At 33.9% G+C, this 16,034-nt stretch overlaps 3 protein-coding genes and 2 pseudogenes across 6 annotated transcripts in view; 4 read left to right on the plus strand and 1 right to left on the minus strand.

Annotated features, from left to right (window-relative positions):
• The window catches only part of LOC104781676 (zinc finger protein WIP2-like), a 3,000-nt gene extending 1,771 nt beyond the window's left edge, over window positions 1-1,229 (plus strand). The window contains exon 2 of the mRNA XM_010506399.2: window positions 504-1,229. Coding sequence (XP_010504701.1) covers window positions 504-956 — 453 coding nt within the window. The 3' untranslated portion in view covers window positions 957-1,229. The remainder of the gene's footprint in view (window positions 1-503) is intronic.
• On the plus strand, window positions 8,827-11,664 carry LOC104781677 (carboxyl-terminal-processing peptidase 3, chloroplastic-like). 3 transcript variants are annotated; one of them, XM_010506400.2, is made up of 12 exons: window positions 8,827-9,292; window positions 9,376-9,457; window positions 9,534-9,664; window positions 9,742-9,828; window positions 9,933-10,011; window positions 10,090-10,178; window positions 10,257-10,292; window positions 10,366-10,485; window positions 10,562-10,648; window positions 10,736-10,885; window positions 11,001-11,108; window positions 11,205-11,664. In XM_010506400.2, exons 1-12 carry the CDS (start codon window positions 8,957-8,959, stop codon window positions 11,457-11,459), a joined length of 1,560 nt encoding a protein of 519 aa, XP_010504702.1. In that variant the 5' UTR covers window positions 8,827-8,956; the 3' UTR covers window positions 11,460-11,664. The 3 variants fall into 3 exon arrangements, with proteins under 3 accessions (XP_010504702.1, XP_019100394.1, XP_019100395.1); XM_019244849.1 differs by having other exon boundaries at window positions 9,197-9,292; window positions 9,381-9,457; window positions 11,205-11,643; XM_019244850.1 differs by having other exon boundaries at window positions 9,202-9,292; window positions 9,386-9,457; window positions 11,205-11,643.
• LOC104784130 lies at window positions 12,050-13,824 on the plus strand (annotated as a pseudogene).
• On the minus strand, window positions 13,559-15,278 carry LOC104784132 (annotated as a pseudogene).
• Window positions 15,387-16,034, plus strand: part of LOC104781678 (non-functional pseudokinase ZED1-like) — a 3,711-nt gene continuing 3,063 nt past the window's right edge. Inside the window, exon 1 of one of the 2 annotated variants that reach the window (XM_010506402.2) lies at window positions 15,387-15,990. In XM_010506402.2, the coding sequence (XP_010504704.1) occupies window positions 15,499-15,990 (492 nt within the window). In that variant the 5' untranslated portion in view covers window positions 15,387-15,498. The remainder of the gene's footprint in view (window positions 15,991-16,034) is intronic. The other variant, XM_010506401.2, reaches the window with a different exon arrangement.

Consider the following 16,034-nt stretch of genomic DNA (forward strand, 5'->3'; position numbering starts at 1 on the left):
TTTTTTTAAAAAAAAAAAAAAAAAAAAAAAAGGTTACTTAGCTTTGCTTACCTAAGCATGCATTGACACATCTTGTATATTTTTCTTTTCTTTTTTGTTATCGTGAAATTAATTTCTCTAATTTACATTTCAGCATTTATTTAACATCCTTATTGGATGAAATTTTGATGTCTTTTACATATGTGCTTCAAGGTTGATTGATATGCTAATTAATAAATTTATTTTCAGTGGATATATATGTATATATGCGAGTTAGAGTAATCATCAAAACATTGATCTGCTAGTCAATATATATATATATATATATATATATATATATATATATTTACGCTGGCTAGAGTAATCATTACATCTTATAGAAGACACTTGTAACTAAATTGACTAATAGACATATTATAAGCTTAAGTATCAATACGCACACTTTATGAACGCTTCGAACATATACTACTATAAGTTATTCAAACTCTACATGATCATACATGCTTGCATGATTTTGTTTACAGATGCATATGTGGGGACATGGATCACAGTACAGGAAAGGACCTGAATCTCTAAGGGGAACGCAGCCAACAGGAATGCTAAGGCTTCCATGCTATTGCTGCGCACCAGGCTGTCGCAATAATATTGACCATCCAAGGGCAAAGCCTCTCAAAGACTTCAGAACACTTCAAACACATTATAAGAGGAAACATGGGATCAAACCTTTCATGTGTAGGAAATGTGGAAAGGCTTTTGCGGTCCGAGGGGATTGGAGAACACATGAGAAGAATTGTGGTAAGCTTTGGTATTGCATATGCGGATCAGATTTCAAGCACAAGAGATCTCTCAAAGATCACATCAAAGCTTTTGGTAATGGCCATGGAGCGTATGGCATTGATGGGTTTGATGAAGAAGATGAGCCTGCTTCTGAGGTAGAACAATTAGACAATGATCATGAGTCAATGCAGTCCAAATAGTTTATATAAATTAGTATCAGTACTTAATTAGTAATTCGGTATATATTAATTATAAGAAACCTAAATCTATGGACCAAGTTTTGATGGAGGTAGAGGCTTTCAAAAGTAAAAGCTATACCATCTAATTGATCATAGGAAAAAAATGAATCAAGATTACTTGGAAATTTTAAATTGTATTTCTAGCTTTCTAGTTAAATTTAAGACAATGTAGCACTCTAACTTATGAGGTTTCAATGGTTTCTATTTGTATATATTATTTTTCATTAGTTTTTACCTTTCGTTTTGAAGAATAATTAGATAAATTTTAAACGTATGGATTATATTTGTTAGGATGGTAAAAGACTAGAAAAGTAGATGCTAGACATCCATGCATGCATTATGTTAAGAATTTCTCTATATATACGATATTCTAGATCAAAATGAATATTTCCAATCTTTAATTTGAGTAATATATATTAGATTCTAGTTTTGTTTTTTGTTCCCAAAAGATATTTATTTTCTGGTGGAGTTTTATCTTTGAAGTTATTGTATAAGAATACTTATGATACTTAAATGTCTAGTGACATCATGGAGAATAATGAGAGAATGGACACTAGAGAATATTACTACTCAAGTGCAGACCTTTATTAGGAAGATTAAATACCAATTTATATTATTTGATAGTTTTGGTTGTTTTTGAAATAATGTGTTGAGGATGTTATAATACATAAAATTTATACATGTATATGTGGTTTTCGTTAATATTTTTATCAAAATGTTCCAAACCGGTGTACATGTATATTGAAAAGAGTTAATTAATTAATACGTTGTGATTGAATGCCAATTTCATAGCAAATAGTTGCAAGAAGCTACGGTCGTTCGTCCGTTTTTCCTTTTTAGTTACATATATGTATATATTACCCTAATTAATAACCAACAGTAGAAACACTTCAGAACTTGTTTGTATATAGTGTGTTTGCCAAATACCTTGTGTTACATAACAATTATGGTTATATATACTATAGTAACAGGTTTTGTGAAAAATGGAACGAAACGTACTTGAAAAATGAAACATTTAAAATAAGAGACCTTATAATAAACTGCTTTTCTTTCCAAAACAATTGCTAATTTGTATTTTTAATTAATTGTTTTGAATACATAAATTGGAAATATAAAACGCTCCCGGTAATAATCATAATATATGACATGTTATACACTTTGTTCATTTAAAAATTTTGTTGGTTTCATTCTCATAAAATTGTCCTATAAATGCAGTGATGTTCAGACTAACTTTCGAATTAAAATTCACCAAAGGAATATTGCATTTGTTAACGTGCATGCAGCCTATATATGAACGATTTCTTTATCTTACTATATAAAACAAAACAAAATCACCGGAGATTGTCTTATTATTCTAGTTACAGTTTTTGTTGTGTGTCAGTTTGTTGGTAATGTAGAATTCAAGATCCAATTTGGATATGATTGTGTAACTAAGATTACAGTTAAAGAGAGGCTTTCGTTCCTGCAAAGAGCTTTTCAATATGCTCCTTTTTTTTTTCTCCTCTCCTTTTTGTTAGTGGACAGACATATTTGCTCGTTGAAGGAAAATTACACCTTTTTATCTATATATGATTCACTTTTAAAATCCTATCTTAAAATTCGAAACCAGATGATCATCTCTCGACTTAGGCATGTTTAGCAAAATATATCTCGACTTAGGCATATACGCACAGAGAGATTGACCTAATTTTCGTTTATGTAAAAACAGTGAATATTCCTTCAGTTAGTACTGTATTTGCATACGTATGCATGCAGTCATGTATGTACACGTGTATGTATGTACATGAATGTGATGATCAATGGGTGAAGAAGGGGCACAAAGTAATGTGAAGGAGAGTAATAAAAAACAAAAGAGAAGAGAGTGGAGCCCTAAGGGTGTGATGGGTTGGGCAGATTTGGGAGCAAAGATTGATGGTATCAACAGTTCTTTTTTTTTTTCTCTTTCACTCACTGTTATTTGATTTGACATCTCATTTTTTCCTTTGACCATCTCTCTAAATTTCTCTCTCTACACACACTCTCACACAAATGACCCAACTTTCATCATCTCCTCCAATCAAAACCCACATGCTTGCCTCTTTTGTATTCATTTCATATTCAAGGTTTCAAGTTTACAAATATTTTTTTAATGTATTTGAACCAAATCTAAAATGTTACATTAACTGTCTGCCCTATTATTTACCGTATTTTGATCCATTAACCATGTAAATTATCATTTTTTGTTCTAATTGTATTTATAATTCTGGTTATTTGTTAAGGATAAACATGAAATTTAATATGCTGATGCACGGAGAAAATTTGAACAAGGCCCGTTGTTTTAGAGAGGTGTATATACATACATGTAATATTGTATATAAGGATTGTTTTTTACATTGGTCACAAGCTGGAATTAAACAGTAGAAAATCTGGAAAAGTTATGAACGCACCTTTAAATTATGTAGGATTCAGACAACATTTATTGCCAATCAATATCCTACCCCTTTGTTGGGAGAAATAGACCATCCCTACCTCTCTTCCTTTGACCCCTCTCATCTTCCTAACACTTCAGAAATTTCTACCGATATTTATATATGTTGGTTCATCTTTAATACTTATAATGCCGTAAAATGTAAGTGATCATGCGTTGACAGATATAACATGCAAGTACCAAGTAGTAAAAGTTTTCACTAGTGGCTTAAAAACTAACGTTTTTTTTATACAGGGTAGAAAACCTCTAAATCAACTTTAACCAGTTTATTATATTTTTTGGAGTCTATGTGTTATAGCTTTATGATTAAGCTATAAAACAAGCCCAACAGTTTGTAAATCACTTTGTAAAAGTTAAACTGAAAAGTTGTTAAAAGCAAGAAATACACTTTTCTATAAATAATTATATAAATGAATCATATAATTTATCTTAGATAGTCTCTGAATTTAATTTTACAACTTAGTTATAAGCATTGCTATCTAAATCTCTCATTTATTTAGAAATTTATAGCCAGTTAAAGTTTTATAAGCACATGTTTACATTCCTATTAAAATAGATAGATGACAAACAGAAACATAAAAATAAATGGGAAGTTATCGATTTATAAGCTAAAAAGAAGTTTTCGAATATCGAAACTGAATTGTTCTCTATGAGTGTGCATTTATCTAAAAGACATTTTCAAAATCCGAGCAATATATATTTGGATTTTTCTACTGTTGCCGGGAAGAATCCGAACATTGGACTTCACTTTCTTCCGTAATTATGCTGTTACATTTTATTTATTTTAATTTTGTTGTGTGAAAGGGTTACATTAACTATTTTATTTATAAAACCTAAGTTTATACATTGGTTGTTTTAACGTAGACATTTTTTCTTGTCTGACAAAAACTTAAATAAAAGACCTTAGCTTAATTCCTGCTTTTTAAAATCCCGAAGCTATATTCTAAATCCGTTAAACGAAATTTTAATTACTTTACCATTTCCTATGTTAATGTCGAGAAATGTGTAAATTAGTAACTCGATTTATTTATTTTACTGTTCATATTCCAAGGCTGATCTGAAGGAGACAGCTTTGTCTGCCGTGGCTCAAATCTCCATCTCCCACATTTAATTTAATATGGACACACACGTACGTACACTGTATATATTTTTTTATTATGGAAGAAAAATCTTCTTTTGACGTATTCCTTTTGTCTATATACATTATCGTAAATGAAGGAAAAATATAATTTTTGAGTATTAAAAATTATACTATTAAGTATCACATAAAGAAGATTAATGTAGCTATCTATGATTTTCGACAACTTTGTTTGAAGGAGGCCCCAACATGCAAAAGATAAAGGGAGAAAGAGGCCAAATTGAGCTTGACTCATGATTAATCACGGGTACCTCAAAAGAGCAAACAAAAAAAAAATGAATAAATTATTTTCATATATATATACATATTCAAAAAATAATTATATAAACCAACATATATTGATGTAAGAAAACAACATATACATATACATATATATACATAACTATATATTTAGAAGTATATTATAATTAATTAGATTAGTATAATATAGCATTCTCTATTATATTAGATCACAAGTGAAAAATGACCTATAAGAGGGCATTATGTAGGTTTGATATATGTGCCATTTTTTTTGTTTTAATCCAATTCTTAAACACCAAAAAAAAAAGGTAAGAAAGTTTATTGAGACTCAAATTATTGTCAAATTTTCATTCTCGAACTTTGTCAGACAAAAAAAAAACTTTGTCAGATAATTTTGTTTATATATATATATATATATATATATAATTTAAATGATTGTTTTAGTGTTTTTTACAAAAGATTGCATTTTTGTAATCCGATCTCAGTTTTATAAAATTTTAATGTTACATTCTATACGTACTTAAATACTTTATTTTGGCCCTTGTCAATTTAACAATTAACACAAGAATCAGCTTGAACTAAACTTATATTCAACCAGCTGTTCCCATGCATTATTAGTCGATCGAGCGCTATCAAACCTGTGATGCTATTAACAGAATAGAATATAAAAATTAAAAACAATATACCATTTGGCGATGTAATAATGGTAAATATTCTTATATAAAACACTTCTTTCTTGTGATACAAATAATATATTATATAATCGTTAGAGATGAGGTTTCGTTAGCTCTCGTGATGATTGTCCGAGCGTGTTCTTTTGTCCATATTCTTTATTTGATCAACTTTATTTTTTCTACTCTTGTTAAAGCTATTTGATCATTACGCCTTGTAGATTCTCCAAGTTGTATGTTGTGTTGGGTTTCTTTCACCAGCGATATTATCTCAAGGAAATATAAAAAGGTTCAGGAAAACTATACATATTACAAAACACTTTTTCTCTCAAGCTTTATTTTCTTATAGTAATATTTATAATCTTTAAACAAAAAAAAAACACTATTATATTTGAAACATTATCAATTGGGGATCTTCGAAAACTAAGTTTTCAGATACATACTATGCTAATTCTGAATGATAGTTCGTATTTATAGAACACATATTTTCCGAATTGTTCAATCTCAGTGATACTTTTTTTTTATTTTCTTTCTATGGTTAATCCCAGTGACACTTTTTTAAAAATAGAAAAAGAAGTTTTCATGTATACTTATCATCTATTACACACACATATATATGGCTGTATATGTATATGTGTGTGAGGCACTGAAGCTAGAGCGTGAGATCATCACAGAACGGAGGGGCAGATGATATCAGGAGAAAGAAATAGAAACAAAAAAGGTGGAAGAAAATGAAATATGATTTTTTGTTTTTTTTTTAGATTAGAGAAAAAATATACTACTATTTATTATTTATATAGATGATTGGACATGGCATCGACTTTTGTCTTTCCAATTACTTTGAGGAGAGATTCTATTTTGAGGTTAACATAACTCCAAAGACAATACCCACACTCACTCTTTTCCCTCATTTTCCCAATTTTACCCATCAACCTTTTCTACATTAATTACCCTAAAAGTGTGTATTTATATACATCCCTACATAATTGTTCTTATTGTCGATATTATGACAAATTAACCAACAACAACATTTCAACGCTAAAATAAACAAAGAACAAAAGTTTTGGTATAAGTTTTTAAAAGTTCACCATAAAAAATATTGTAAATTTGAGTAACTTAAATATTCAGGATCTTATGATAAGTTTTAGAAATAGTTTGTTTTATGAGACGATATTATCCTACAGAAAATTTTACATTCCGATTTAAAGACATAGTAATAATTTTGTATTCTTCGTCAGATCAAATATTAAAATATTTTGACGATATCAAAAATCTCATTAATTTGAAACCTAAAACATACTCTATTTAATTCACCTTTGATGCTTATATACACGCTTGCTTGATTGGAAGATGACATAGTCAATTTCACCAAGTGGTTAGATTGGTCAACTGTATTTTCACATTTATAGTTTCAGTATGTTACTTCCGTTTGCAATATTGACAACAAGAAAAAAATGGACCACATAACATAAGTAAATTGTCAGTGAAGGTATTTTCATTCAGGTACTCTTTTCTTTTATGAACAGTGTGGACTTTGATAAGAGCAGGTATGTTATCCTCTCTCTCACATAATTTTTTTTTTCTTTTCAATTTGCTCGTTTATTTTGTTTTTCCTTTATTTCTGTCTTTTATTTTCAACCCTCTCTTTTTGTCTGCAACAATGTGCTTTAAGTGAAATGTGTCTTTATCTCCTTTCCCATACCTCCTTTGTTTTCTTTTTTGTTCAATTACTTTTCATGAAACCAACCAAAATTAAAAGATGAATTTCTTACTGTTCTTTTTTAAAAGAAAAGCTACTTGATCATATTTTTCCTTTTTGTAAGGGGTATTTGGTTATTTTTCTATATTTTGTTTTTTTTTTTCGTTTTTTTATGAGTACTATTATATAGATAGACCCCAAAAAAGGACCACATCTGCGTGTTAATTACTAGGTGAGTTCGACTATGCTTGTAATTTTTTTTTTTGAAAATAATGATGTTTACATATATGTACCTCTTATGATATAGTAATAAAAGATGTGTATATAGTATACAAACTTGAGTTTGGATATTTTAGAAATTATTTTGTATATTTATATTCTCTCTTTTTAATCTGATACTAGCTAGCTAGTTTCGTTCCAATAATTCACAGATATAGAAATCGTTAAAAAACAAAAAAAAAAAAAGCTCACAGCTATCGAAATTAATTTCAACCGACGATGCACTTCTCACACGCTTAGCTATCATGGAAAAATCCATATCTTATTTAGTTATAAGCAAATGTAAAAATCTCTAGATATGTGTGGTGATAAATATCGGTAAAAAGAAAACCATTAATCAAGAATTTTGGTATCGGAACTCATAACAAAAGGGTACGTTCACGTTGGGACTAATGTGAAAGACAAAATACGAGAGGGATGGGTTTATGAATTATGAGGAACCCCATACTTACAATAAAAAAATTTCCCTTCCAAAGGGGAAGCAATCAATTTGGAGATGAAGTGTATGTCCATCTTCTAAACATTCCATCCATCCTAAAGTCAAAACCCTAAATTTCTGTTCCAAAAAAATTGATCGTTTTTTCCCGATGCATGCACATGCAACACTTTAATTGGATTCACGTGTCATGGTGGATGGTGATCATCTATGTGTATGCCCAAAAACAAGTTATTTACTGTGTACTACCTTTTATAGAAATTCAAAACTTACAATATATATTTATAATGAATGCTTGATCAACTGTTTACGAGATATTTTCAAAATTCTCCATGGTTATATAACATTTTTCGTTTTATGAGGATATTGAATTCATATCAAATTAAAGAGATATGGAGCTTTGACAAAATTTTAAGGTATTTTGTGATTTTATTATGATCCAAAGCAACACTTGAAATATCATCAAGCTAACGGCACGATAATTTAGGCCAAAGGATAATCTTGTCAAATTTATTACTGTTAATTGAACGAACGACAACAAATCAACCAAAATAACAGATTGAGTTTCCAATAATCTGAATGTTCTGGTCTCAAGCCCAAAATGAAACTAAATCAGGCCTTATGATTCGATTAGTATAAGTCAATAGTCCAGCCCATATTCAGATAAAACAGATTTTGACTCTCTTTGGTCCATCCATGTCCACAGATCATCTGATCTGATACATCACTGACGTTACCATGTCCACAGATCATCTGATGAATCACTGACGTAACGTCAGTCACAGCACGTGTAGATCTTAGTTTCAGTTCTTTAGCTTAGATACGCAACAGTAACAATAGCTCTAAGCCACAAAGATTCAAGTGGACCTACCTATGTACATAAAGAATCTTCCACAATTTGGTTTTAGTAACAGTCGTAAACTTCTTAAACACGTCATTATAGCCAATAATTATACATATTTTACATATTCCTCACTCGGTTAACTGGATTGATTCATACTGATTCAAGTTTCTTCTTCAAACTTGAAATAATGGAAACAACTGTAACCCCAAAACTTGATCTACCTCTGTTACACTTCTCGAATACTCGGAAACCTAATTCGATTCCGTCTCCGATTCTTCGATTCTCGAGCTTCAATCGTCACAAGAAACGTTCTTGCCTTGCATCGTCTTCGCGTCTAGGGTTCGAAACAGAGACCAAGACTACTGAGTCAGAGAGCCATGGCGTGTTAATGGTGAAAAGTATAATTGGAAGAAGATTGCTCGGTTGCGCCGCCGCAGCTGCAGTAGCGGTTTCTTTGTGTTGTGATTCTCCGGCACTAGCTGAGTCTCTGACGATCGCTTTCCCTGTTTCACGTGCTCGTGAGGTGAGCTTTTTCATTGAGCTCTGTTTCTCTGTTTTTCTAACGTCTCTCAGTAATCAAGTTTGGATTTTTATGTTTTGTTTAAGGTTAGTACAGTACAGAGAACTCTTGTGGAAGCTTGGGGTTTGATTAGAGAAACATTCGTTGATCCAACTTTTAATCATCAGGGTAAAGTTCAGATTCTTGTGGGAAATTTTTGTAGAATGTTTCTCTTGAGGAAAGTGATTTTGATTTTTTTTTGCAGATTGGGATTCTAAGTTGCAGCAGACAATGGTGGAAATGTTTCCTTTAAGATCAGCAGATGCTGCTTATGGAAAGATCAAAGCTATGCTCTCTACGCTTGGTGATCCCTTTACTCGACTCATTAGCCCAAAGGTACTTTTCCAAATTTTGATTCTTCCATGAGTGTTTCTAGGCATGATTTGAAGTTGGTTCTGCATTATGACTTGCAGGAGTACCAAAGTTTTAGAATTGGCAGCGATGGAAATCTCCAAGGTGTTGGCCTTTTCATAAACTCAGAACCAAGAACAGGTCACCTGGTTAGTGACCAAACACATCTTGAGACTTTTTTTCAATACCTATTTTTTTTCGTTTTCTAAGCATGAAGTAGATAGGTTTTGTTTCATGGTAGAGTCCAATGTAGGTTGTTATGTCTTGCATAGAAGGTAGCCCGGCAGATCGTGCTGGAATACACGAAGGCGAGAAATTAGTCGAGATAAATGGTACATTGGTCCATATCCCTACTAACATTTTCCTTCTGGAAATTGGCTAAAACTCTGTTGTTTCTTATATGATTTCAGGTGAGAAAATGGATGGTATTGATAGTGAAGCAGCAGCACAGAAGCTGAGAGGCAGAGTTGGAACGTTTGTTACCATAAAACTTAAAAGTGTACTCTATTGGTTCCCTCTGCATTCTCTTTGAAAATCCGGTATAGTTGAGATCATAACATGTAAGTTTGTCTTGCAGGTGAAAGAGTCAGGGACAGATTCTGGTATCAGAGAGGTATAATCTCCGCTGTTTATGTTAGATTTGTTCGGTTACTTACTAAATATAAGTGCATCTCATATACGTAAAGGTCAAGGTATCCCGAGATTACATTAAGCTATCTCCAATATCCAGTACTATAATCCCACATACGACACCTGATGGACGTTTAGCAAAGACTGGTTATGTCAAACTCACAGCATTTTCTCAGGTTAATCTTGTGAAAACATAAAAATAATGAAAACGAGATTTGATATATAAACTCATTGATTCAAACCTTCCGACAGACTGCAGCATCCGAAATGGAAAATGCTGTACATGAGATGGAGAATCAGAATGTACAGTCATACATTCTAGACCTAAGGAACAATCCGGTAACTTTTCAGATTTTGTTTTTCTAACGAGTTTTCGTGTTTGTTTGTTCATTTTCCGACACTTAGCTTTGGACATTTCCATTTCAGGGAGGTCTAGTTAAAGCTGGACTCGATGTTGCACAGTTATGGCTTGATGGAGATGAGACCCTTGTGTATACAATTGACCGAGAAGGGGTTACATCACCTATAAACATGATTGATGGACACGCCGTGACACATGATCCGCTTGTCGTGCTTGTAAGTATATATGTAAATAAGTTGGCTAGGTGAATAATAGATACGATGAAATTTTTGTTAAGGTCTGTTTTATAAGTCCACTCCCAGTGAATCTCTCGATCAAAATGGTGGACAGGTGAATGAAGGAAGTGCGAGTGCAAGCGAGATTTTAGCAGGTGCCTTACATGATAACGGTCGAGCTACACTTGTTGGTAACCGGACATTTGGGAAAGGAAAAATTCAGGTACATACATAAAGTAAGCTGTAAACGATAATAATTTACAAATCTTGATCTTATGATAAAAAAGTTGTTGTATGTTTTGTGATTTTGTCTTGCAAGAGTGTAACGGAGCTAAACGATGGGTCGGCTTTGTTTGTGACGGTGGCTAAGTATTTGTCACCTTCTCTACACGAAATTGATCAAGTAGGGATTGCACCTGATGTAAACTGTACCACGGATATGATCGATTCTTTGACCGGTGAGATACCTAATAAGAAGATGAACAGTTCGGTTCCATTGCTTGAAGCAGACTCATGTGTTGTGGTTGCTGAACACGAACTTGAGACTCGACAATCCAATGGAACAGCTTCTTGAGGGGGTTTATGCTGAATTAATATAGGACAAGTTTATGGTGTATATATTGATAGTCCCATGTATAAATCTATTTGGCACTTGTTGCCGTGTGTAGAAAGATTACTGGATTAGATTAGTAAAAGAGTCTTAAGGATCCCAAAAAGTAACGGAAATACACTTTTGTAATCAACTTCTTTTTGTAGCATTTGGAGCTAGTTTGTCAACATTGAAAATGAAACTCTACTAATCATTTGAACTTTTAGACATATTTTGTGTAATTAACACGAATTTTCTTCGAAATAACCAACGAGTGGTGTAAAATCTAATAAATCCATTTTGTTCTACACCGAAATTCAAACTCATGTAATGTAACAAGAATACGGAAACAGATATGCTAAAATAAAGCTAAGCCACATCTTGCAACTCTTTTCACCGTAATTACAGTTATATTTAACGGCGAATTAGTTAATTTTGACCACTATAATTTGTTTTTCTTTTCTCTCTCCTAATTCCCTTAAACCTCTGTTATTTTTAGGTAAAGAAAAAAGTAAATATTACTAAAAATAACACAAGTTCCACACATATAAATTGCCCATTAACACCATCCATATTCCTCAGACCTGCAAGAACTTCAAAAAACACAACAAAAAAAAAACTAAATAAAAAGAAGAAAAGAAAAGCCTTTCAGGTCTCAACAATGGAGATGAAGAAGATTGCTTGCGGTGTGCTTTTCGCTGCTGCCTCAATGACCGCCGTCATGGCTGCTCAGGAAGCCGGAGCTCCGGCACCAGGACCCTCCGGAAACGCCGCCTCAGCTGCGTTGCCAGCTCTTGGCTCTTTGGTTGGGGCTTCCCTTGTGACCCTCTTCAGCTACTACTTGCACTAAGCTATCTTTCATTATGTAACACACTAATTATGTGATCTTATTCACTTCCTATTTCCATTTCCCCTGTTTATTAATAAAACAGAGAAAGTGATTCATGAATAAACAAACTTTCTCATCTTCTTCATTTTATTTTCAAGAACAAATAACCCTTACATAATGTAAATTAATCCTATACATAATGTCATCATGTGAAAACTGATTGTTCACATTTATTTAACAAGAACAAATTAAGATGTACTGTGCATTTAACAACATATGGAAAGTCATGAGTTGTTGTTGACTTTTTGCATAAGCTCCAAATCATGTAAAGTGACATTCGTTGACTTGACTTGTTCTAGCACTTCTTCTGACTCTCTTTCCTTCTTGCATCCCTTTGAACACAAGACAATTTTCATTCTTCAGTCTCATTTTCTGGGTTTAAAGATGTTGGGTTTGTTCAGAAAGAAGAAGCAGGAGAAGAAAGAGGAGCAGGAGATTAATTTCCAGAAGAATGGGAGCTTATTGTTGGAAGAACTCATTGCAACTTCAGGAGGTATATACAATCCCATCCGTACGTTTTCTTCCCACCAAATCCTTCAAGCCACAAACCACTTTGACTGGAACTATGTAATATCTGAAGACAGATTCGTGTGGTACAGAGGCATGATTGAAAACAGACCCGTACTGATCAAGAAATTCCAAGACTGTTCTGTTTTTGACGCTGACAACTTCTCCCGTGACATTGCGGTTTCGTCTTTGATGAGTAGCCATAAGAATGTTCTCCAGCTCTTGGGGTGTTGTCTGGAGTTTCCTCGTCCGGTTCTCGTGTGTGAATACCCACAAAATGGAGCTCTAAACTGTATAAGACGTGGAAAAGAAGGTGTCAGGCCGTTCCCTTGGAATGTAAGGTTGCGGATCGCTAAGGAGATTGCAGATGCTGTAGCGTATCTTCATACTGAATTCCCCAGGACTATCATCCATAGAGATTTAAAGCTTGCAAATATATTCTTGGACAAGAATTGGTCAGCTAAGCTCTCTTCTTTCAGCCTCAGCTTACTTATTCCAGAGGGAGAATGGGCGTAGAAGACATGGTTTGCAGGACATCAAGCTATATCGAACCAGATTACTTTAATACAGGTTTGGTCACCGAGAATGTCGACATCTATAGCCTTGGGATCATCATGCAAGTTCTTTTGACAGGAAAGTCTGAATACAACTCGTATGTCGCTGTTTACCTTCCTGTATTGCCTGTCTATGTTGGGAAGTTTCTTGAGCAAGGTCTGTTGTCTGAACTGATAGACCCGTCGATGTTGGACAATGCGAGTGATGACATTCCTGAGCGTTCAAGACTGCAAATGGAAGCGTTCGTTGAGCTTGCTTTTAGATGTGTAAGATTCAGACCAGGAGAGAACGTGCCTCGTATGATAGAAATTGCAAAAGAACTCAAGAAGATAGAAACAGATACCTGACGCCACAAACTTTTCTTGTGAGACTATTTCTTATACAGTACTTAGTAGTGAAAAGTTGTTAGGATCTTCTCATTTTCGAGCTTTCTTTCAAGATAACACATAGTATCTACGAATCCGAGTTTCTATACTTCATAATCCAAGGATGTTTTACTTAGCCTTATACATATTCCACGCAACTGATAACTCTTCTTTTGGACACCAATGATACTTCAATCTTGTTCTTGTGATGCCTACTCTGTAAAGATATCTCAAAGTTTATCTTAACAAGTTCCTTGAGGATCTCTAGCTGAAATTTCTCAGCGATGTTTCAATCAGCTTGAGTTCTTTAGCCACTTGGATCATCTTTGGTCTGTCTTCATCTCTCTTCTCGCAGCATCTCAAAGCAAGCACCAGACACGCTTCGACTTGCAACCTTTGACCACGAGTGATATCTTTCATCAACATTGGATCAATGACTTCATCGAGCTTCCCATCCTCACAAAACCCTCTAACATAGCCAAGAACACCTTGGGGATCTCCATCAGAATCAGTGAAGACAGCCGGTTTGCCAGTGAGAATAACCAACAAAAAGACCCCGAAGCTGTACGCATCGGTATATTGGGTCACAAAACTAGTGGCATAGTATAATGGATCGAGATACCCAAATGTTCCCATAATCCATTCAGCTGCCATTCTTGATTTACCCTCAGGGAGAGATATTGAGAAGGATAAATCAGAAAACTTTGCAGTCCAGTTCTTGTCCAAGAAGACGTGCATCGGTTTAACATCTCTATGTATGATGATCTTAGGGAACGCCACGTGAAGATAACTCACAGCATTGGCAATCTCTTTCCCAATCTTCAACCGTACACTCAATGGCAACAAAGACTCTTCACCATTAACCACAATACCTCCTCGATGATTCAAAACTCCATGCTCTGCGAATTCAAACACAAGAACAGGAAAAGGAAACTCGAGACAACATCCCAGCAGTTTGAGAAAGTTGCTGTGATTACTCTCATCCGAGCAGACAAGACAATATCATTGTAAACCGATCCAACTCTGTGTCTTCTTGTGAATTCATCATCGGAGAACCTCTTGATCATATAAGACCTGTCTTCGATTTTACCACTATACCATTCATAGTACACACCTTGTGAGACAGAAGAACAGGCTGAATCGAAGTTACTGGTGGCTTTCAAGATCTGTTCAGAAGAAAAGCTGCGAATAGGAATGGATTTACCATTACAATCAGCAATAAGCTCTTTTAAAAAGACGCCTCCGTTGTCCAAGAACCAGCTCTTCTCCTTGTTTCTTCTATCAGACCCAGATGTCAGATAACGTTTCTTCTTCATTTGACTCTCGCTCGATTGAATTGTTGTTTCACGTTTCCCTTTGGATCTTCTCTGAATCTGTCAATGTCAATGTCAAGTGTCAACGAAGAAAAAACTCAAGAATTAAAAAAATGGGATATACATACAAATTCATGAATTATTGCGACAAATATATGGGCCTCTCTCGATTTCAAAATAGGCCCAACTAAAAGATAAAAACACAATTCGAAATTCTTGAAGAATAAAATAAAGTTCCCAACAAACATATTCATTGATGATGATGGAACGATGGTCCTACAAAAAGAACCAGAGCCAAACCAAACTTGACTTGACTTTGTGTTTCTATCGTCTCTCTTTCTTTCCATTATTTCTTGCACAAGACTGATCTTTAACCTCAACTTCTGAATTCAAAGATGTTCTGTTCGTCAAGGAGGAAACAGAAGAAACAACAGAAGATCAATTTCCAGAAGCATGGGAGCTTATTGTTGGAGGAACTCATTGCATCGTCAGGAGGTAAGTACAATCCCATCCGTACGTTTTCTTCCCACCAAATCCTTCAAGCGACAAACAACTTCGACTGGAGCTATGAAATCTCTCAAGACATATTCGTGTGGTACAAAGGTACAATTGAAAACAGAGCCGTACTGATCAAGTACTATAAATATGAACTCTTTCCCCCTTACAATTCCTACCGTGATATAGCAGTCTCATCGATGATGAGCAGCCATAAAAACGTTCTCAAGCTTATAGGGTGTTGTCTAGAGTTTCCTCGTCCGGTTCTCGTGTGTGAATACCCAGAAATGGGAGCTCTTACCTATCGAGGAGGTGCGGGCATGGAAATCAAGCCTTTGCCTTGGAATGTAAGATTGAAGATCGCTAAGGAGATTGCAGTTGCTGTAACTTATCTTCATACTGAATTCCCTAGGACTATAATCCATAGGGATTTAAA

This window comes from Camelina sativa, chromosome 4 (assembly GCF_000633955.1).
Source record: "Camelina sativa cultivar DH55 chromosome 4, Cs, whole genome shotgun sequence".
Lineage (NCBI taxonomy): Eukaryota > Viridiplantae > Streptophyta > Magnoliopsida > Brassicales > Brassicaceae > Camelina > Camelina sativa.

Coding starts and splice junctions, on each gene's coding strand:
- LOC104781677 (XM_010506400.2), top strand. CDS start 8,957: ATGGAAACAACTGTAACCCCAAAACTTGATCTACCTCTGTTACACTTC. Junction 10,293..10,365: donor CAGATTCTGGTATCAGAGAG/GTATAATCTCCG, acceptor ATATACGTAAAG/GTCAAGGTATCCCGAGATTA. Junction 10,649..10,735: donor TAGACCTAAGGAACAATCCG/GTAACTTTTCAG, acceptor TTTCCATTTCAG/GGAGGTCTAGTTAAAGCTGG.